Raw genomic sequence first — 23,153 nt, forward strand, 5'->3', positions numbered from 1 at the left:
CTACCCTGAATGTGCTGGGAGGGTCTGTCTTGTATTATGATTTGAGAATTTGACTAGTTTGTGTTACCAGGCTAAGAATTTTCTCTCGTGTCGCTTCTGTCTGTATGCATGCAAGAAACAGGAGTTCTCAACTTCAGCTGTCTCTGCTAGAGTATGCTTGTTTTCATTGTATGTTCGTTTTTGTCCAGGCTAGCCTACAAACTTGTTTCAAACTCATTTCAGAAAGGAAAAATTCTTCCTGTGCAATAGGAAGCGGTCTTTGGATATGCACGGTCATACTGCATACCAAATCCAAGGGGAAGCAGATGGAGGGAAATTAATCCTCGTGATCAGATCCACAATGTTCTTTAACATTTAACCTTTATGATATAAATAGGACAACATGTTTTAAGCTTCATTTGTCCTCTAGCTGTTGAGACTGATCCAGACAGGATCTACTCTGCAACATTCACAAGCTCAAGGAACTATATTTTGAATAAAACACTACTAATTGCTTTTTCCCCTGGAGATGCCTTTCTGCTCCACCAGAGAGGAAACTGGTCCATCTTCCCCATAGGCTCTCTCTTAGCAGAGCAAGACAGGGCACGCCACAAAGTAAGTTACAGTCATGTCTTCAGGTATTGAAAAGAAAATCCATCCACATGAGTATGCTTAAGGTGGAATTCAGTATGTTTACTTGTAATAAACGTGTCTCTCTGTAGCACTGAACACATTATATTGGCTTCTAAAATACACACACCTTTAACTCTCTTCCCGTTTTTCTCTTGAATGTAAGAAAAATACTTACTAAACAAGAGTTTATATCTGAACTTTACAGGGTGCCTAGACTGGTGAATTATTTGTTCTTCATTCTAAACTGCTCTTTTCAGTGTCATTTCTGAATTGCCTCCTTTATAAAGAATCAAGTGTCTATCTACTTTTAGAAAGTACCTAAATAGCTCACGGAGCTGATAACATGGACCCTTCTGACACCTCATCTTCCCTCAGATTGAACTTGGCACTGACTAAGACAACAGCAGTTGGTATCTGCAGCTGGAAGTATGCTGGCCAGAACTTCAGATGTTACAGCCTTGAGAAGAATCATAGTTTACAGTTCAGCTAATTCAGAAAAATCATCCAAGGACAGTTTGCATTCAGGTCATACCAGAGGATCTCTGGAACACAGTAAATACTCAACCTAAAATGTTGATCCTCAATGAGAATATCACGGATAGTTTTAATATGGAACTACGTTGCAGAATAACGCAGAATTTCCATTATTAGCATTTCTGTATGCGAAATTGAAATACTCAATCCTCGAAGCGGCTGTGAAATCACATACACAACACTTAAATGTATGTTTATTGTATGTAATTACTTGTGGAAAAGAGCAGTTTTCCCTTGAAATTATCCATAACCTAGAAAGGCCAAGACATGAGCTGATGTGGAAACCTAGCAAATGTGAGTCACTAGTATAGCGGAAGGGAAACTATATCCCTAGTATTTTTCCCCCTCTGACTGTCTAAATCCACATTGTTTGTGAAAACATAAAAGCAATTTCTGCAAAAGATGATTTCTACTCTTTAAAGTTTTTCCTTTCTGGTACTTGGTTATATTAACAATTCCACCCCCAGATCTTTGATCTCACTAGTTGGTTATATTTTTTTGCAAGTGCTAGGAGGATTTTAAAATCAAGTTTTATAAAATAAAAGTCTGCAGTCAGATTTATAAGTCTTACAAAATTCTGCATTCAGAATTAGTATTTCTGTAACAAAAAATAAAGGGGAAGCAAACTTGGAGAAAACCTAAAAAAAAAGGAAACCAGCTTTACAGGTGGAAATTACAGGTACAACATGTTACAGACCTAACATACTATTTCGTTTTCTTCCAGTAACTTCCTTCATTATTTACAAAGTGGAAATTGTAATTAGGTTCTTAATTTTAAGAAGAAAAGCCAGGATTACAAAGTCTTCCTTGTCCTACCATTAATATAACCACATTAAATGTGGTTATAAAAGCCATGTTTAATAAGACAGTTTAAGCCATAACAGAAATAATTCTCAAGCCTTCCAACTCTATGCTGTGAAGTTTTTCACCCATTTCTTCAACTTTTAATAGTTAAAGTGGATAACTCCCAGTTTAAGGACTAATACTGCCAAACACAAAGCAGATGCTGCTTGACATTATCACAAGGTATTAGAGCCTGACACTTTGTATTACACCATGTAACAGGATTCTGGAAGTTATAAGGGTAAGATGAATACTGTTATCAAACAGAAAACCAAGAACTCAGATCTTTGCAACTGGAATTTATATGTTAACATCTGCAGAAACAGAATTAGAATTTAAAAGCCCTACAGTCACCTTCTCCTAACCTCTTCATTAAAAAAGCTGGACAGCATTTAAGACCTTTACATTAATTTAACCAAAATTGTACAAAGCAATCAATTTTTACATTTCCAAAATACTTACTACAAAGTGATCAAGAAAGAAACTATTTCTCCTTTTAAACCCATGTGACAGGCAACTCCCTTTACAAATAAGAGGCTTCAGTAGCTGTATCAATTTGTTTTTCAACAATTTTTGTTCTAGATTAAGTGACACCTGCTGACCATTTCTTTGGCATAGTCACTTTTACTGAATGTATCATGACTTTATGCACATATTAGTTGGCCAAACGAACCTAGAATTCCAGCCAATATCAGATCTTTTCCAATAAAGAATTGACATAGTAGGTGTATGTATTTTATATATACATATAATTCTATATATATAGGGGTGTGTGTATATATATATTTGTGACTGTATATGTATACACACACACATATATAAAATTGCTGTAAGTATTGGACTGCTTATGTCTGTTGAAAGAAGTTTTCACCATCTTCTTTGGTGCAAAAAAAGGTCTCTGCTATTTCTGACACTTATTAGACACATGGAAGGTAAGCAAGTGTCTACAGAGTTGTAAACAAGTATGAAAAAAGTCTTGTGTATTCAAATGATTTTCACGGTGACTACTGTCCAAGAAAAGAGGCCATGGGATCATCAGGTCTCTGACGTTTCATTCTGTATGCTTCCATTTCCTCTTCTGTTGGCTCCCTGGTTTCATATAGGCTGTTGTATGGTCTCTTCCTCTCATCTAACTGCATGATTTCTTTAACATGGAGAAGACGAGCCTCTTCTGCATTCAGTGCCTGAAGTGAAAGCAAAGAAAAAAAAAAACCACAATGAAAGTTAAGCAAAAGAAACAATGAAAGTTTGTATTAGATTCTAGCATAATGAACAAGCAGCAGGCAGAATGGTGGGATAAGCAATGCACACCTGCCTGGCCCACCTACAGCACATTTCATTTAATACTTATTTTTTAGTGTTTAACATAAAATTATGGTAAAAAGATATTTAGCAAACAAGATACTTTAATCTCTTTCCAATTGCCCAAATCAAGTAAGAAACTCCTTGGATTTGCCTAAAATGTAGTCACGATCCAGCAAGTAAAAAAAGCAGATAAGCAAGCACGTGATCTTAGGGGCTTGGGCTTTGGGTTTTTTTTGGTTTTGTTTTTTTTTTCCAGTCAGGGTGCTTTTTGAAATACATATTATCCCATTCCTCAAACTACTACTGTTGCTTCTTCTTGCTACTGCAAAGAAGTTGCATTTGTACAATGCTTTGATTAACCATAGTTTAACATTAGTTTCACACTCTGAATATCCAGAGGCAAGCTGCTGTGCTTGAGGAAGGGCTGTTAGCATCAGCCAGTAGATAGCTTGGTGGATGGATTTATTGCATCAACTGTGAGACTGGGCCCAAGTCTGGGATAAAAAGTCTCAAGTTAAGCTTTGACAGTGCCTTTGATCTCCCCATCAATACCCAAACCATTGTGTTCTGCAATGTCTTTTATAGATCTACAGCTGTAATAGGTGCCTAGAAAGGAAGTGTTCTAAATCTTCTGAACTCAGTCTTCCAAAACTAAATATTTATTGCATGTTTGCCTGAGAAATAGGGAATGTACTTTAGAACATCTAACAGCATTTTAAATTTGCTTTAGCTTAAAATTAGCATCAAAGGACATCCCACAAAATACCACAAGAACTGAATTATAGGCTTCATAAAACTGACACAGTTGTAAAATATATTTCAAGAACTTTTTGCTACAAAACCACTGAAGAATATAGTGCACCTTTTTAAGTTTTTCTTGCTTCTTTTTCTCTTCACCCTCACTATCTGAATTTGAGCTCTTCTTGTGCTTCTTCTTTTTCTTTTCTTTCTGTTTCTCTTGGTGGATCTGTAAGGTGGAAAACCAGCTACTGTTAAGATTCAACTTGCGAACATTAGTAATGTTCAAGCCATTAAATCCCAAGCATCTATTAATGCTATTTGAGAGCTTAGTTTTCAGTAGAGATATTAATGACCTAATAACACAGTCTAAAAATTTTCAGACTCATTATGACTTACATAATTTTGTAGTTATAAATATCTTTCCATCTCTTAAAATGCTGAGGAAAAATATCTGCCTTCCTGAGAAAGGGAAACAACCTACCTCCATCAGTGTTTTGGGTTTTGTTACATGTTCTTCCTCCCTGGGTTGCTCTTCCAGTAAGCTTGCTTCAGTACTCTATACAATAGACAAGAAGGACACCCATTTACTAAGCACATTTGAAAGGGGAAGAACAACAAAAAAAAACCAAACTGAAAACCTCAAACCCCAAAAAAAACAACCCCCCCCCAAAAAGCAAAACAGTCTAAAACTTAAGGTAGGAAGATGAATGCTTTTTAGCTCTTTCCAAGTGACTAAACAAGACAATACTTACAGCAATTTCCTTCCCAGCTTCTCCTGTACAGTATGAGTACTTGACAAATGAGTGGCAGCATTTGTAACCCCACTTGCCTTCTTTCCAATATGAACCCCAAATGCACTGCAAGAGAAGACAACATAGCAGTTATGTCCACAATGATACTTCCATAAGAGACAGACTGCAATTTATTCTTGAGGTTACATTATTATAATTATTATAATTATATTATTATAATTAATTATATTATAACCTGATAAATTATTCAAACAATCCAGAAGGGAAAGTTATGAGAAATACTTTTGCAATTTTACATTAGCCTTACAGGTACAGTTTCAAAAAAGAAAAAAGCAACAGGATGCAATCAACTCGTATTCAAAGTCAAAGGGAAATACAGTAACTTCCCCTTCAGTTTAAGATTGTCATCGCAACTCCTCAAATTCACATCGCAACCATGACAACTTGAAATTCATCCTTAATAGAAAAGCGAGTGTCACATTTGAGACAGGAGAAATTTATCTGCTGTATTAATTATACCGTGCTGTATCCTACCATACCTCATTCCCTTCCAATGGGAAGGAATCTATTTTTTAAATAATTTTTACATAAGCTAGAGCTTACTGTATGGTTGTTGATCTTTACATCCTCTTCATATTTAGAACAAGCAATAGCTTTCTCTTGTCCTTTGATGACTGTTCCATGTCTAGAGTACTCCACGTAATCTTCTGTTTGAGCTAACAGCAGTTCAGCTGGTGGGGCATCTAGATGCTCTTGTCCTCCATACTAAAATGCATACAGAAATGACATATAATAGTTTTGGAAAAAAACCCACCTTTTATGTAGTTTATGTTTCAAAATCTTCACCCTCAGTACCTTCTGAAGAAGGGACAAAAGAAGTGGATGGAGACAGCTTAATCTTTAGTGAATAGTTAAGAGAGAAATACATCTCCTCCTATGACCACTGTGGTGTTTTTTTGGTGGTGGTTTGTTTTGTTTGTTGTTTTGACTTTTTGGGGGGTTTGGTGTTGGTTTTTTTTTTGTTTTGTTTTTTGGTGATTTTTTTTTTTTTTTAATGCTTGGAGGGTTACAACAGTGATATTCCTCACTCAAAGCAGGAAAACTTTTCAGACCAAACCAAAAGGCTCTGGTATAACCACAGCAGTACTTCCTGTCCCCCTCCAAACTTGAATGTTGAAGGTTAGAATCTAAATGGATTATTTAGTTCTTTATCAGTTGTCCAAGAAACCAGTAGCAAAATATAAAATAAATATTTATCTAGAAGACCGCACCCAAAACTCGAGTCTGAAAATTCTGGTTTTCACATTTAAGAGAAAAGAAAAATTAAAAATAATTTTGAGAGACAGTTACTTGGGTATTTTACAAAAGATACCACTTCTAAACAGCAAAACAATTTTTTCAATCACTTGTATTATTTAAAAAGAAAAAATATCTAAATTCCCACTCCTCCTACATACTGCTGTCAGATTTTTCACTGGAGAAATTCTGACACTTAAGGGAACAGCTCCCAATAATCCAAAGAAATACCAGTGGATCTTCAACAGTTCCCATATTAAATAACATAATGAATCCAATTGATGAGATAGTGTGTATAGATATAAAAATCTTTTTATAAATCTAAGCTGCTGAGAACAGCTGATGCATTTTCACACAGCATTAGTAATCTTATTTGTTCCCTAAGACCCAGACTTCAAATTCAACACAATTCTTATTAAATAAAACCAAATGTCTATTACCTTCTCTAGGATGCTTTCTTTCTGCTGTGCCTTGAAATCTTCTTTTTTCACTTTGAAGGATTTATAAAGTAGCTCTAATTTTGTAGGGTCTGCTTGAAGATGAACTTCAGAGCCTTTGTCATAAGCCTCCCATGCAAACACTGTGTACACAAGAGGTTTCACTCAATATTTATTCTAAACCTGACACGTGCATTCGCATTACAATCTTTAATTCTGTAGTAATTTGAAAGAAAGCCTTGATCTAAAAAGATTTATTTCTCCTTTACAAGAAAGAAGCATTGTTAACTTAAGCCTTTTAAGTCCATTTCCTCAAAAAAAACCCCCAAAACCCAAAGCTCACTTACACTGAGTCTGTGCCATTGAAATGGTATCTCCAGTGTAGCGAACAAAGTTGTCACCTGCGTAACCAACTCTGCAGAAAAGAACAATATGATTCTTAGCATTCAAGCAATGTGATTTCCTTTAGATACAATCATGGAACACCAACAGGAAAGTAAAAATTCTCCTTTCTGCCCTGAGAGTTAAGAATGGAGGGAGCGGAAGGAGCATTCAACTCAATACATGAAATGAAAGTCTAGGCTCCCCATAGAGTCATGAAAGCAACTTGGAATATTTGATGCCTATATTTGCACAGAAACATCTTACGACACAGACCTGGAGCTTTGTCTGGGATACCAAGTACCATGAGTCAAGCTTGCATCCAACTGCACAATAAATATGCATGAATGGTAGGTGATATTCTAGCATAGTGATTCTCAGCTTTTGGATTTGTGAATCTCTCCTCCCACCCAGACCCAGTGTATTTTACTGGGTTAAAGCCTGGAAATAGCTTTACTGTTCTCAGTTACCTTTTGCACACCCCTTTAAGAGATTCACAATGAGTGTATCAAACACAGGTTGAAAATCAAACAACGTTAACAATCCAATTTCCCACACTTTTCATCTCCCACTCTGAAAAATTTACAGTCTGTAATGCTGTGGCAGAAACACAGATTCAACAAAGGTCAAATTATGACTCTGGAGAGAAGTGAAAGCACCTGCATTTAAAAAAAAGAACCGACTGGCATTATTCTAGCTGGGGGCAAGGAGAGGCGGAAAGGGCATTATTTGCTAGCATTTAGCCACTGCCGTTCTATTTCAAGCAGCGAGCTAATCCAATTACTGTACTCTAAATAAATGTTTCTACTCGGAGCTTGTCTACTCTGTACGTCCACAGCACTACACAGGTCACGGCAGGGTCACAGCTCAAGTGCTTGACTCGGGTTTTAAGTGAGACAGCCTTATGTGCAGCCAAAAGCCAGCCTATGGCATTCTATAATAAGTTGTCTATCTAGACAATGCCAAAGCTTTCAGACGTTTTCTAAGGCAGACTCCACTAATATATAAGGAGCTTTTGCTTCTAATTCAGGCATTTAGTTAGGTACCACAGATACTCCATGCTAGTCTCCAGTGCTGAATGCCTCCAAACAAGCAAGGGATGAAGTTTAAGATTTGGTTACTGAAATACTTTACATAAACATCATTATTGTTTACAGGTATTATCTCTAGATACAGCAGACTAATCCTTGTACAGATCATTACACTAAACGGTGGTCCACATATCTCTCAAGATAAAGAGCCAGCATTACTAAAATACCACTTTTCTATACTAAAACAAAAAGTACTGCTAAATAAAACAATTTTTTCCATGTTTACTACTACTTCTACCCATAACTGACTAGAGATTCATTAGTAAAAGGACATACAGATAAAAGAAAATACAAAACTATTAATCTCATTTTTAACAGAGTTTTGTTGGATACACAAGCATGACCCTGTTTTAACTTACTCATCTGGATTCTTGCCTGTATTGGCATATGGGTTCTCCCTCATTGCTCTTGTTTTGGGATCATAATAAGCAGAGTTTGGATCTAGATTCCTCAAGTACTAGGAAAAGAAAACAGCATACAAGATATTAGATATTTATGATTTTAGAAGAACTGAAGTTACTACTGTATCCCCTAGCTTAGACATTTTAGAAAGGTGTATCTGTGTAAAAGGATGACCTTGACGAAGTCGTAACATGAGTAGGAATAGAACTGAGAACAGACCTTAACCTCCAAATCCCAAGACCCATATGCAAACTCATTAATAATTGAGTGTACAATTTTTTGAAGTTAATTCTCATGAATACAAAAGAACATCTGTAAAGAATTCTTTACTCACTTTTGCAATATCTTCCCGAATACGTAAATTTCGAACTGTGATACGTCTTTTAGAGTCAAAGTTCTGCCCAGGCATATCAATGTCATCTGCATATTTATCTTCATCTTCATCTTCACTGTTATGATCTCTTTCCTGAGGAGAGATGGGAAACTTCTAAATTCACTCTAGAGACAAGTACAAGAATCTGATTTTAGTGGTTTCATTAAAAATTCTGCAATCCCTGTAGTTAAAAGTTAGCATCATTTACTTGGGCTTAAGTGTGCTGTTATGCTAGTAACATGCTAATCTAACATTCAACAATTTTCAGAAATACTCTTGTTAAAGTACTTGACTTCCTCATATGGAAACAGTTACAAAAACGTAACTGTGATGATATTAAGAAAACAGTTATTTTGGGCAAAATATACCACATATTAAAAACTAGTTACTGCTTGTCTCTGTAAGGTTTGACAACACACAGGAGTTAAAACAAAACCAAAAACCCCTCTATGAAATCCAACAACCTCTGCCCAAAAGAACAGGCAGCGAGTGGCATGAACCCAACATTGAAACCCTGATGCCACCTTTGTTTCACTGTTCCACTAACTACAGGTCCTTTTTTCTGCCCATGGTGTGATGCAGTGGGTAATCATCTTACTGTCTGTGAATTTGGTTCCTCTTCTCCCCACTGGTGTCTTGGGGAGTTCTGCAGCAAACAAAGAGCACATCAGCAGAGAAGACAAGATAGTGGAAAGAAGAAAGATGGCAGGGAGATAAAGAACAATCAAAGCAGAGCTTTGATGCTGGATGCAACACACAATTTACCTGTGGCACAAAATGCACAAAGACTGCTATATTTTGAACGTTCTAGGAAAGAGCTTGTAAGTGTCTCCATCACAGATGCATGTTCGAGACCTTTGCACTGTATTCCCAACTACATTTCCAAGCCTTTGCAGGAACGGCAAATTCTAGAACTGTCACTGTTATTTAGAGCTTGCTATGCCTTTGAATACTACTGGTTTAGACTATACTATTTCATGTCATGTAAATATAACCAAGATTCAACTCTGAAAGCTTAAAGAAAATAATTAAGAAGATATGCATATGCAAGTATTTAGTTAGGACTGACAGGAATACTGAGCATGAATCAGAAACTATAATTTAATCTGGAGAAACACAGACAAATTTTTTTTAACTTGCTTAGCCTCTAACTTGAGAATACTTGCAGTGGTAAAGATGGAAACAACTATGACTCCTGGAAGACTGACCAGCAAACTGGCCAGCAATGACTATGCAAATTGCAATCAGTCTTGGTCCTCTCCATCAGAGATATTTCGTATGTTTCAAACATACTTTTCTTCTTTCAGCTCCATTTTGTTAGGACTAAGTATATGAAGCCAACAATGCTGCCTTGTGGTGAAAACAGGCATCAAAAAGAGAAAGGAGCTTTTCTATCAGGAAGGTCAGAACGCTGTAATTTGTGCTGGGTTGGAGATTAACTTCACTCTGCCATCTAGTGACAAAATGCAACGTGACAACCTCTGGAAAACGGAGGCCCAATTTGTATGTAGTCTTTTGCTTGGTGTTTTCTTTCCTACCATATTGATTAAAAAAACTACTTCTGATCAGTAGCAATCTCTACTTTTTCCCCATTTTATAAACTTAGAATATTATCAGAAATGCCTTTTAAAATTAGAATTTTATAAGAGGAGCTTGTAGAAGTTAGTGGAAGATGCAAACTCTGCAGAGTTATAAGCCAGAGGGAAACAGATTATCCTCAGCCTTCAAATAACCAGAGACACTGCAAATAGTAATAGCAATGACTGAAGAAGAAACAAGTTTGGTTCTAAGATAAAAAAAATACCTTCCTATTCCAATTTATACTAAGCATTACTAAAACAATCCACAGTCACGTAATAGTCATTACCTCAACACTAGTCAGACATAACAATCTTTAAATACAAAAAACCATTTCAGTACATAAAACTACTACATGGAAAACAAGTCTTTCTGACCGAAAAATCCACATCATTAATTTTATCAAGAATAATAATCATGCAGAATTTTTGCCAATAAGGTGAAAACAAAGTCACTCTCATTTGAAAGAAGATGCTTCAAATTCTTGAATGTGACACAGAATATGCTGGTGCTAGGAAAATCTTTAAATTACTGAAGGGCATAAAAAACAATAGCAGACCCTGTATAGAGAATAAAAGCATCAGAGAGCAGAAATAACCTGTTGCATTTTTATTTGGCCTAAACAAAAATAAATTAGGATTTAGTTTACTTACCACTTGCTCCAGCTTTCCTGATGCTAACTCTTCCTGAAGCTTCTGGGCTTTCAGTGTACGTTTGGCCTGCGTATCATGAAAATGCATTTTTTTAAATATTTCTTTTTAATAGCAAGTGTGTAGTATTACTTATCATATACTTGTCATTTAAAATGTATTCTTTATTATAAAAAAATGAGGTTTTAATTCTCTGGGTGCTTGTAACAAAATCAGCAGCCTAGAGCTTCTCTCCTCTACTCCTATGCTTTACCGTATTGTTTTTTGAGCTTCAAGGAAAGGAACCTATATATACACTAACCATTTTACTATTTTATATTATACTATTAAATAAAACAGTTTACTAGAGCTTATGAAGCTATATCATTACTACGTGCATCCTAATTTAAGAAAGAGAACTTATTTTAGTTCAATAGTGTTTAAGAACAAACATGTTTTGTTATTGTGTCCTCATAATCTAGTTCAGAACTTCAGTGCTTAAGGTACTTCATGACTGATGCTGCGAGCATTTATGTTTCATCCAGGAAGCACCGAAGTCTAGCATCTAAAGTGAGATTCTAAAGCAGCATGTAGTGAATTTTTGTATGTGTTTGACATCATAGAACCACAGAACAGTTGATGTTGGAGGTACCTCTGGAGACCGCCAAGGACAATCGCCCTGCTCAAAGCAGGCTTACCTACAACAGGTTGCCGAGGACAATGTCTATGCAGGTTTTGATTACTCCAAGAATGGAGACTCCCCAGCCTTGCTGGGCAAGCTGTTCCACTGTTTGATCACCCTTACAGTAGAACATTTTTTTCTTATGTTTAAACAGAATTTCTTGTATTTCAATTTGTGCCCACTGCTTCTTGTCCTGTCGCTAGATACTACTGAGAAGAGTATGGCTCTGCCATTAAACACTCCCATTAGACATTTATACACACTGATTAGATCACATTTAGCATTAGCTTTCCTATGCGCTATAGGAAAATACTGAGGACCAGGCACTGAAGGGAATTAGTTAGGCAACTAACTACCTTTTGGAACTGGTCTAACATCCAGCCAAGGTAGTAAACTACTTTTTTTTTTTCTTCTAAAAAGTTAAGAATGTCCACATGGATTTGGTGCATTCAGATAGAAAGTTAACTGCAACAGCAAGGTGCTGATCTGCATAAAGACATGTACAAATAGTCTACTGCTCCACCATGGTAACAAAAAGGATTCATAAGTAAAATAACATGAATGAGGTTACAAAATAGATACAGGTTTATCAGCTCTAATACAGCCAGATAATAAATTCCTTTCTTGCCTGCAATTCAATCTGCATCTTGGGTAATAAATTCTAAGGCTTGTCTATTAAAAAGTAAGCAATCTGGAGAGACACTTCATTTATTGTACAGACCCATACTCAGTTGCCAGTTCTGATCTGAATTTTCAGTTTAAGCAAAGTCTGCTATCAAACACAGAATCCACCTCACTTTTTCATTATGAATACAGCACAAGGTAAATATTAACAGTGCACATAACAAATGTTCCTCCTCCCAGCCCAGCCAAACACTGAAGCTTTCCCCAGTAAACCATAGCACCTACATACCAAATCAACCTTGGAATATTCCTCTACAATCTTCATGTGCTCTTCTGGATTATAACCATTCCAACGATCTCGCTTTCCATCATAATCAAACATTAGTTGAGGCTGCACATGTTCATCTGGTGCAATATTCATGCCTGTGTATTTTGCTCCAACCTTCCTGGGTCTCTGAAAGGAAAAAAATGGTTGGATCAGGCCATTAGACTAAAATATGTTAGTCACTCAGACATCCCTTTAAAAACAGTATCCATTGAGCTCTTCTAAAGCCAGTTAAATTCAGCACTATAAGCCTGTGAATTGTAAATAAATGCAAGTAGTTCATTTCTGTATTTTAAAGTAGTGCAACTGACTCCAAACCCCATCAATTTCTAACTCTATTTTCCACAGTTAAGAAAGCAATTAAAACACAGTTTCTGGGGATGGCTTCTAGCTGATATGAAACAGAAAGACAGGAACAGCAGCACTTGAGTTAAAGCAAATTAACATGAAGAGCTAAACATTTTCACCTATTATTGCAGCACTTATCACAAACAGAATTGATGAGCAAACCCCTGAATAGTAGCATTTTTTCCTTTCATTTTTCCTACATAACAATTTCTTTAGAAATTTTCAAGGCACCTTTCAATACTTGTAACCTTTTTCAAAACAGCTTTTTCAAAACTAGTAATTTTTATTTTATCTATAGCTAGCTATTTTTCACTAAGATTAGAATTCACATTGTTTTCAAAACCATTAAAACATCAAAAAAAGTCAAGTTTACCTCCATGCAGTCTTTCTTTTTGTGTGTCAATGCACCACAGTTCTCGCAAGCTCCTTTACGATATCTAGTTGCTATAGCATGCTAAACAATAAAAAAAGAAAGTGTTGTACAAACTTGTGGCAAGATTCATATGTGTGTTCCCAATAACTAATTCATTTTTTCAGTACAACTAAAGTATGTGTGGTCTACCCAAACCCAGAACACATGTTTTGATTATTACCAAACACTGCAATTTGGATGCTGAATAAGAATTCCCAGCTTCTGTCCCTCTCAAAAAACATGTAACCGGAGTTATGTCTTTATAGGGAGTCAATGTTTCTTTTCTTATTTCCTCACAAAATCAAACCAAATCTTTATTTTATGACAAAAATATTTTGCATACCTCTTGAACTCCTCGTTTGTACCAATCTCCTGAGGAGCTATACTGTTTCTGCTTCTCTGGCTGAGGTCTCTGATGCTTTAGTGTAGGTCTTTTAGAGGGATCTATGTACCATGGTACTGAGGATATGTACTGAGGAATATGAGGATTGATATCTCTGTAAAAGATGTTGTGTAATAAATACATGGCATAGGGAAAAAAACCACAACAACTTAACCTAACAAATAACTCTCACATTAAAGTTCAGTGCTTTAGGAGTGATAATAAAATAATGAAGCTGTTACAATGCATTGCAAAATGAGCTCTAATTTAACTAGATAAACACAAACTTTCATTGAGATTTTGTTGCCATCTAATTCACCTAAAATCCTGACTCCAAATCAAATACCTTATTCTATGCAATGTTACTGAGCACAAAAATAGTAAAATTTCTCAGAAACAATGAGCCTTGTAAAAGCAGAGAGAGGGAACAGATAAGGTACGCAGTAAAGTTCCCCAGTACTACGTTTCGGACACTTTTAAAGTACCACTTGGAAGTAGTTGCATAGATGGGACTTTTTAGCAGCACTATCAGTGGATCACAGTAGATAAACACTGAACCTATAGTTTTTGGAAAATATCTGTCTTCTGAGGATGAGTGGAATGTTAAAAGCAAATTCACAAAGTTCAACTATTTACTTCTACAATGACTCATGTAGAAATCATGTATCACCCTCATGATTATTCTGTAATCACAACAGGAAAAAAAGACATTTTTAATCAGTGCCTTTAGAATAACCATGGCTTTAATAAAACTTACTTTCCTTCTTCATCCACTTCAGCAGGTGCATTTCCTAGTTTTCTTTGTTCTTCTAATTCCTTCTTTTTCCTCCAGTCTTCCCTTGTCATCTTCTTTGGTTCCTCCAGGCTCACATCATTTGATCCTCCTGAAGAAGTGGTGTTTGTTACCGTCCCTGATGCCATTTTCTTTTTTCACCTGTAACAAAAAAAAAAAAAAAAGAAAAATCAGATCAATACCATTTGACAGCACAGTTCTTCAACGTGGTTTTGTATCATTCAGTTAAACCAGTAACACTGTATTATGCATTGACATAGATCTTGTCACAAAAATAAGTACCAGTGCTGGGAAAAAAAAAATCTTATTAATGTTTCTCTTCTCTAACTAATATGATACGTGATGGGGACGAACAGCAGCAGCTCTGCACGCAGCGTCAGGACACGCACTATCGGGCCTTCCCCGCCCGGACTCGCCCACTACTGCACGGGAGGTCAGGGCCCACGGACAGGCCGGGGCTGCCGGAAGGCCCCACGAGCCCGCCGGGGCCCCGCACAACGCGCAAACCTGGGCCTACGCGCACCCCGAAGGCGAGGCCTGAGAGCGACTGCGAGGAAGCAGCGCCCCACCAGGGCCCCAGGCCCGGCCCGCGAGGACGCGGGTGTTTCCTCGGAGCCCAAAGCGGCTGCTCAGCGGCCGCCCCCCGCTCAGGCAGCCGATCCCCGCCGCCCTCCCGGACACCCCCTACCTCCGCCGCCCTTGTTTACCAGCTAGGCCGCACCGCCGCCCCACAATGCACCGCGGCACCGCCTCGAGCCTTGCCCCGTCAAGAACCAGTCACTGCCAGGGGCGGCGCCACGCCGTCGCCATAGTAACGCGGCGCCAGGGCCTGCGGGGCGGTCGCGGGCTTGCCCGTGCCCGGGCCTGCCCCGCCCCCGGAAATCAGGGGGTGGAGCCGCGGGGGGGAGCAGGTGAGGCGGCGCGGAAGCGGCGCTGCTGAGCCAATCGGCTGCTGAGCGTCGGTCGAAGCAGCCAATGGGCGATGCGGAGGCGATTTAAAAACCTGCCGGCGGTTGGAGCGCTGGGTGCTGCGGCTTTGTCTTCTGAGGTGGGGTGTCTGCGGCGCGGCTCTGCGTGACCCGAAACGGGTCTAGCTCTGCTTTGTATGCGCTGTTGTCCTGCCTCAGCGCTCAGAGCTGCTGGTAGTTCCTGAGGTGAGCCCTCGGCTGGGTAAGCGTGGCTGGTTGGGAGGGCTGGGAAGGCGGTTGGTGTTACCTGGTTAAAGCCGGGGTCTCCTCTGAGTGCAGGAGAAGGGAGGGGGCTTCTGGAGCTGTCACCAGAAGGTGGCTTAAATAAGGGAAGTGCTGAGATCTGTGGCTGTAAGTCTTGCTTTGACTTTGTGCTTAAGCTTTTGACTTCAGGCTATACCAATTAAAAGCAGCTTTTTCTGCAGACCTCTCTTGAATGAGGAATCGCTTGCCCACCTATGTAATAGCAGTGGTAGGCTCCAGTTGGGAGCTGCCTGGCTGTTCTTAACAGTGCAAGGGAGTGCTCTGATCTGTTGTCTCGGATGGGGCTGAAAACCAGTAGTGAAATCTATTTGTATAGGGTGTCCTCTAATAGGTTTTGTTTTCTGGTGAAAAGATGTCTCTGCTAGTAAAATAACTGGTGTTACTCTTGGCTGTTCAAGTGCTACAAGTTGAGCTAAGGACTGGATTGCTGAGCTAGGAGATGTATTCTTTTCTTGTATTGAGGAAACAGTTAAACACTACAAAGAAGAGACAAAGCAAACCAAAGGTACTAGATCTTTCTGTGTAGGATTGCTGGTGAGACCTTGCTGCTTTCCCAAACTCATACAAGCTCCTTTAGGACTATGAACCTATTATGTACACTAATAATGCCTTCAACCATAAGGGTCTGTAGCTAAACTACTATGAAATGGTATGAAGTATGGGTTTGTTCCCCTTCCTCTAGGGACCAGCACGTGGCAGCTATGTTGTCTTTAATGTGGTTTGTTTAAAAGTGTGCTGTGGTGGAAGAAATTACAAGATTTCCTCTTTTTCCTGTATGGACTTTCCAGAGTGGTCTCATCAACCTGAAGATGGCAACGCTAATCTTTATTGATAAGGAGAATGGTGAAGCAGGTGCTACTAAGAATCAGCTAAGATTCCCTTCAGGATCTTGTGCGTATATGCTGCCCTAAGCCAGTAGGGTATCAAGTGAAGTGCATAAACTGTGTTTTGTTAATCACTGTTTTGAACAGTAATAGTTTTCTATTCTTAGATCTAATTATCTAACCAATTCTGCTAAGCTCATCAATTACTGTGAAAATAACTTTGTGCTTTTGTCATAGATGGGGCTTATGCTCCTGAGTTATAAATGGTGAACAATGACTTTTGACAACTAGTTTTCCAGCACATGCACTTACTGAAGCAAGCTTTAGGGTTGATATGGTGCTAAAGTTTGCTTTTTTCTTCCCCCCCCATTCTCTAGCAAAAGTCTTATCTGAAAGAACACAAGTTAACACTCCATGTGCTAAAAAAACAATTGGTACATCTCCAGCCACATGTCACTCTGTCAGAAAGGTTCTTGGAAATGTGAATAGAACTGAAGAAGTCACAAGCAAGATGGAAAAGATAAGACAGAAAAATCAGCCTTGCACTACAAACAAAGTGAGTATAACACACTTCTACAGGGGGGGGAAAAATGCATAGTTTACCTGCTGTTGTGGCTTAACCCTGGCAGGCAGCTAAGTACCACACAGCTGCTTGCTCATTCTCCCTTCAGTGGGATGGGGGAAAGAATCTCAATCCATGAGTTCTCACTTTTACTCTTCCAATTAAGACAATTTAATAATTAAAAATCTCAAGGAAAACCAAAACAAATTTCTTAACCACCAGCTGACTGATGCCTTGCCAGTCTCTGAGCAATGGCAGCCCTGGCAAACTTCTCCACCAGTTTTCATTGTTAGCATGATATCATATGGTGTGGAATATCCCTTTGGTCAGTTGGGGTCAGCTGTCCTGGCTTGGTCCCCTCCCAGCTTCTTGTGCACCCCAAGGCTACTTGCTGGTGGGGTGAGAGGCAGAAAAGGTGTTGATGCTGTGTAAGCACTGCTCAGCAATAGCTAAAACAGCTGTGTGTTATCAACACTGTTTTCATCATGAAGCCAAAACATGGCATCATATGAGCTACTAGGAAGAAAAATAACTCTACCCTAGCCAAAACCAGTATACCTACATAGGCACAAGGAGTACAACAGCTTGGGGGTACCTAACGGCAAAGAAGTGCCTCTAGAGAAAATAGTCTGAGTTAATGTCTTGTTCACATGTTAAGTATCAGGAGTTTAATATTATGAGCCTAAATGTTCTAGTACAGTGATTTGTTGCCACTGTATATAGTATTGCACTACACAAACTCAACTGGAGCATTTGCCCATCTGCAGCTTATTTGTGTTGAAGGTATTAGAATTTAGGCATAACTGAATACTATATGGCAGGCATTCTTGTCTGTAGACCTGTATAGCACAGAAAAGCCACTACAAAGGTGCTACAATGAGAAACTACAGTAGCTCAAATAATGTGACTTTCTCTTTTTAAGATTACTGAAAAGACTGCTGGATTAGAAAGCTGTGATGCAGTGGTTGAAGAAGACTGGCCAGAAATAGAAAATATGTTTCCTTTTGATCCTCGAAGTAAGACCTATTGGTGTAATTATTAAAATGAACAATCAGGCTTTCATGTTGACATTGTTGTAAGACTTTGGCTAAGCTATTGTGGCAAACAAGCCAGCATTGCATTTCTCTGGAGTCCTTTCTTAAACATAAGGGTGCTTGCTACTTCTGAAGTACTATCTCATTCTTGTTAAATATTTCTAACTGCAATAGTGGTACCCCAGATTCGTAGTAGTCTGAATCCATTATTATAGTGGCAGGAAACTAGTTCCAAATAACCATGCTATAGCCTCTTAGTTAAAGGGCAACTGGTAGAAAAGTACTTGAAGGAATACTTAAGCAGTACTGAAGAGTAGACTTCTCTTAAGAGTGTATGCCAAGATGGTAACTTATAAATGAAGAGATTATTACTGCTCTAGGATATAATAGTTGATGATGAAACTTCTAAAGCTGTTCTTAGAATATCTGCAGTGGGCTGTGCTATCTCAGTCCTTCAAAGTGTGTCCTTAAACTATCCAGTTCTTGTGGAAGTGAGTGTGCAAAAACTACTGTACCAAAGACTACTTTGGTGTTGGTGAAATATATGCTCTGCTTGATGAAGTTGACCTAGTATAGTGATTGGAAAGAAATTACTAAAAGCTCCTGCTTTACACTGTTGTTATGCAATCTAGTCTTTTGATAAGTGTTAGTATGAGATTTTATGAACAACTAAGGTGTAACTGCAAATAAATACCCTGTAAGAGGGAGCTGTTGGATTGTGTTTTGGACCTGCTCCTACTTCATTTGATCTAGAAGAATTTGCAGATTCCCAGGCTACTGTTACTAAACTACAGTGTGTCTTCTCAAACAGACTTTGAGAATTTTGATATTCCTGAAGAGCATGAAATAAGCAAAATCAATCTGCATGGTCTTCCCCTCATGATATTTGAAAGGACATATGACAGATGTGTGAACATGGTTCCTTCACCTGTGAAGATCAAAGAGGTTTCATGGGAGTCTGGTAGGTGGAAACTTAGCATGAGTTTCAGTACATACAGTGCTCATTAGTGGTTTGGGAGGGAAGCTTGTTGGCTGCAGTAGTGAACTGCCACTGCTGTCCTAACTACCAGAATAGCACACTAGTATCAAACAGCTTTTGGTGTATAGTCAAGCTGAATTTAACTGATCAACCCTACTAGTACAGGTAGTGGCCTCAGTGATGTTGCTGAGCAGTCTCTTGCAGTGCATTGCTAACTAATCAGTTAAGTTGAATTGTTTGTTTGTATAAGCCAATATTTCCTCTAGTCATTCAAGAGGTTTATGCTAATCCACTGGGAGCTAGCTTATTTTAGAGTATAAATTCTGGGTTTCATGAGAAACTTGATTTGCTCTATTTCTAACTTTCAGACTTGCTACAATCAACTGCTGACTTCCTTGCTACCCTGGATGAGATCATTGACATGCCACCTCTGAATTATTACCTTTAATGCATATTCTGAAGCTTCTGTTGAGTTCAAATTTCATGTAGTTCTGTATTTTAATAAAGGCTAATCTAACCTGTATAATAACTTGTCTACTTTCAGTAGACCCAAGATGCAGGTAGTAAAATAGTGTTTTGAAAAGGAGGCTATCTGACAAGCAATTAAAGCAGAGCCTGGATAAGCTTCTAAGCAAGATTATAATTCACTGTTGTGAACCATATCCAGGACTTAGTACCTGCTGATTAGACTATGTGGTCATGATAGGTTAAGAGGCCCTTCTGACCTCACTGTTTATGTAACTTTATCCATTAAACATGCAAGGGTTAAACTAATCTGTGTATCTAGTGTAAATTAAGTACTAGAGCTAGTACTCTTCTGGCTTTTTTCCTTTCTTGAACTTGTTTGCTCTTCACAGTGGTTGTCTAAGATGGTATATGTTGGATTCTTATGCAGCTGTAGACTGCCTTTAATTGTCACAGCATTCTGTGGCTCTCACTGCTGGGTACTGTCTGTGCTCTGTGAGGAAAGGCTGGTGCAACCCCATCCTTTAAATTATAAGCACACAGGTTCAGTCTCTTCTCTTGCATTGTAATGGCCTCAAGTCCAGTTCTTCATCACAAAGACAAGTCAGTTGTAGAGGTGGTCAGCCCTCACTTAAGTTAAACTGCTTTTATAGTTCCTAGGCAGTACTCTGATCTAGTTGGATTACAGCAGCCTGAGCTGCCTTCAGCTTTTAGCTCATCCTTAACATGAATCACAATGCTGTGCCAGAACACAGGTTCTGGTCATCTGCTAAGGTAGAAAGCCTTTCTGGCCTTCCATGATGCACCTGAGCTCTGAACAGGAGGAATTGCCTTGTCATATTTACCACTAGCACACTGGCACTATAACTGCAAGCAGTGGCAAGACCAGCTCTTCAGCTTGCACTTACAGTACTGTCTGAAGTAACAACAAATATGCTTTAATGATTGCAAGCTGACTAAAAGATGAAAATGCTCTAGGTAAGGAATGGGGTTAACTTGGCATGGGTCAGTGCTGCATCCCACAGTTCTGCTTCTTGGAGGCATACCGTGGCTGCAACCTGACTGCATGTGAAGATGAGGTGTGAATGTGTAACCATACTCTCATGCTGTTGTTTCTAGGAAACCTAAAAATGCAGGCAGAAAAGGAGCCCTTGTGTTTTCCAATAGGTTGTCTCATTTGCAGGTGCTGAAGGGAATACATTTGCCCTGCTGTGATGACAGAACTAATAAAGGCTACTTTTAGTCTTGAAAAGAGTAACAGGCAGAGCAGAGAATACCCGTTTGCACTGTTTCCTAGTTTTGGATGTTTCCTCAAGACATGTTTACTTCCTTAATGCTTTTTACTTGTCAGGGGGTAGATGGGCCTCTTTGGAATTGTCCTGTTGCAAATTCTGACCTTCAGTCTCTTAGGACTAGAAATTTGCTGTTGCTGTTTCTGAATTCAGACATCTGGAAGTAAAAACAGGCATTCATTCTGTTTCTTCCTCAAACTTGTCAGGGTATCAGCCAATGTGTTAAATTGTAATGAATTATACAATAGCTGGTCTTTATCTCCAATCTGTTGTCTTTGGTTTGAAAATTCAAAGAATTCAGAGGAATATCAAACTAAACTGAAAAAAGATACAATTAAGGAAATTCTCTATAGAGATTTCAGCTTTTGGCTGATCCTTAATTGTATTTTAATAGATTTTGATTCTGAAAACTTGGTCATCTCAGCTGTGATTAAAGTTTGATGGGTACAGTCTACCAGCCACAGGAGTTAAGCCATAAGAACTATAAAAGAAAGTGACAAAATGCATCTTCCTTTGACTTTTTGTCTTCACCAGTTCAAATGAGCTGGGGGAAAACAGTCCAAGCCCGATTTTACAGAAAAATGCCTGTAAGTAAGGCACTGAAACTGGTTACATAGTGCCATCATGTGGCTGCTTGTTATGCAGCCACACAGGTAAAAGTAGTCATTGATATGCAAAACACAAGATAATGTTGTATGAGATACCATAAGGCAATGACACTAAATCAACATAAATGTAGGCTGTAACTTTTTGTATGTACAAACAGACATCTTGCCTGGAGAGGACAAGATGTCCTGGAGAGGACACACATGTCCACATGTGTGTGTATGCATGCATGTTCAAACATTTAAAACATGCTTGTTAATTGTAGGATTTCATACCAAAATGGATGAGCATTTGTATAATGTTTGTAAAGCTGATAATTAAATTATTCAGGCCTCTTGGTACTGATAGTTTTTGGGCTTCAAAATCAAAATCTTTTTACTTGTGGGGATAGTGGAATGGGTGTGCAGAAAGCACAGTATGAGTCAGACTTTGGAATATTGCTGGTCTGCATGAGAATGCTGCTGCAGTGTAGAACATAGGGTAATAATGCTAGAATAAACTAAATGAGTTCACACTTGCGTAATCTTATTTTACTGAAATTATTAATCCTTTCAATGTCTAGGGAAAAATAAATAGTCATAGGTTTTATGTCCTTTCCTTCACCCACCCCCATTTTTTTTTTTCAATAAAATTATGAAAGGGTGTTTTGGTTGCAGAAGAACATTTCTGTGGGATCCTCTTTTGGGTGTTTCATCTGATTTTCTACAAATACTGTCTCTTACAGCTGCTGGCAAGCACCACAAGCTAGTCAAAGTAAGAAGCAAGCAAGGTTTTCAACATTTTATCTGTAAATAGTTGAGATCAAAAAGGTATGTTTCATCACATAGCCTACCTCTGAGCCAAAACACGAGTGTTGCTAGAAATCATGTGTATGGGATATAAATCTGTATTCAGCAACACAATGCAAAAATAATTTTCTTTATACTACCACTACAGCTAATGAATATTTAGTGTTTAAAGATTGATTAGCTTTTTAAAATGTTGGCCATGATCCTTTTGGTTTAAAAGATTAAAAAGAAATAAATGCTAATGTCCAATTTCAAACACATCCATGACAAAACCCAGAGTTAAGAAGTCTCTATAACAGATGAATGGTGATGTTTAACCTCAATTTTGGTTAGATGTTAATTCACGGCACCAAATTTTAGGTGACTGGGACTATTTTTGTTTCCTACAGTAGGGTACCTCATCTGGGGCTTTTTGTTCTCGTTGGGATTTCTGGTTAATACATGATCAAGTTTTTGCTTTTACAAAGCTTTATTTTGTAAATGTTCATAAGAAAGATCCATTTGTTTCAGCTGGCTTTTATTTTCCCCATTTCATGTACTTTTCAAATTAGCTGGCCGGGGTTAAAGGGAAATACATGTTTCTGACTTGCGCGAGAACAAAGCTGTGATGAGACTCAATCTGTGGATTGAGCTTCCTGTTTGCCGTGACTCGAGCAGATCACAGTCACAAAAGTATAATCTGCTATTTAGAAAATGTCAACTGTCTTAGCCTCAGAGATGCAAGACTAGCTGGCGTCAGCCCATGAAGTGCCAGCTTCATGAGACACAGGGAGCCTGGTCGCTGGGAATTTTGCACTGCTTCATGCCATTTCAGTTGGGTGTTAACACTGA

At 38.4% G+C, this 23,153-nt stretch overlaps 2 protein-coding genes across 7 annotated transcripts; one reads left to right on the forward strand and one right to left on the reverse strand.

Moving 5' to 3' along the window:
* Positions 1-1,272: 1,272 nt before the first annotated feature.
* Positions 1,273-15,397, reverse strand: SLU7 (SLU7 homolog, splicing factor). Of its 4 annotated transcripts, none has more exons than XM_072872271.1 (16): positions 15,248-15,397; positions 14,505-14,681; positions 13,709-13,862; positions 13,327-13,407; positions 12,570-12,734; positions 10,999-11,064; positions 9,366-9,413; positions 8,729-8,881; positions 8,352-8,449; positions 6,868-6,935; positions 6,524-6,663; positions 5,391-5,552; positions 4,788-4,892; positions 4,517-4,591; positions 4,157-4,261; positions 1,273-3,173 (listed from the first exon to the last, which is right to left on the reverse strand). In XM_072872271.1, exons 2-16 carry the CDS (start codon positions 14,666-14,668, stop codon positions 2,994-2,996), a joined length of 1,764 nt encoding a protein of 587 aa, XP_072728372.1. In that variant the 5' UTR covers positions 14,669-14,681; positions 15,248-15,397; the 3' UTR covers positions 1,273-2,993. The 4 variants fall into 4 exon arrangements, with proteins under 4 accessions (XP_072728372.1, XP_072728373.1, XP_072728375.1 ...); XM_072872272.1 differs by having other exon boundaries at positions 15,229-15,297; XM_072872273.1 differs by having other exon boundaries at positions 1,275-3,173; positions 8,729-8,860.
* Positions 15,398-15,533: 136 nt separating this feature from the next.
* On the forward strand, positions 15,534-22,519 carry PTTG1 (PTTG1 regulator of sister chromatid separation, securin). Of its 3 annotated transcripts, none has more exons than XM_072872276.1 (6): positions 15,534-15,694; positions 16,561-16,663; positions 16,974-17,152; positions 18,081-18,174; positions 19,004-19,153; positions 19,540-22,512. In XM_072872276.1, exons 2-6 carry the CDS (start codon positions 16,582-16,584, stop codon positions 19,617-19,619), a joined length of 585 nt encoding a protein of 194 aa, XP_072728377.1. In that variant the 5' UTR covers positions 15,534-15,694; positions 16,561-16,581; the 3' UTR covers positions 19,620-22,512. The 3 variants fall into 3 exon arrangements, with proteins under 3 accessions (XP_072728377.1, XP_072728378.1, XP_072728379.1); XM_072872277.1 differs by having other exon boundaries at positions 15,551-15,710; positions 19,540-22,517; XM_072872278.1 differs by having other exon boundaries at positions 15,552-15,694; positions 16,455-16,663; positions 19,540-22,519.
* Positions 22,520-23,153: the final 634 nt, after the last annotated feature.

Source organism: Ciconia boyciana, chromosome 9 (genome assembly GCF_034638445.1).
Source record: "Ciconia boyciana chromosome 9, ASM3463844v1, whole genome shotgun sequence".
Taxonomy (NCBI): Eukaryota; Metazoa; Chordata; class Aves; order Ciconiiformes; family Ciconiidae; genus Ciconia; species Ciconia boyciana.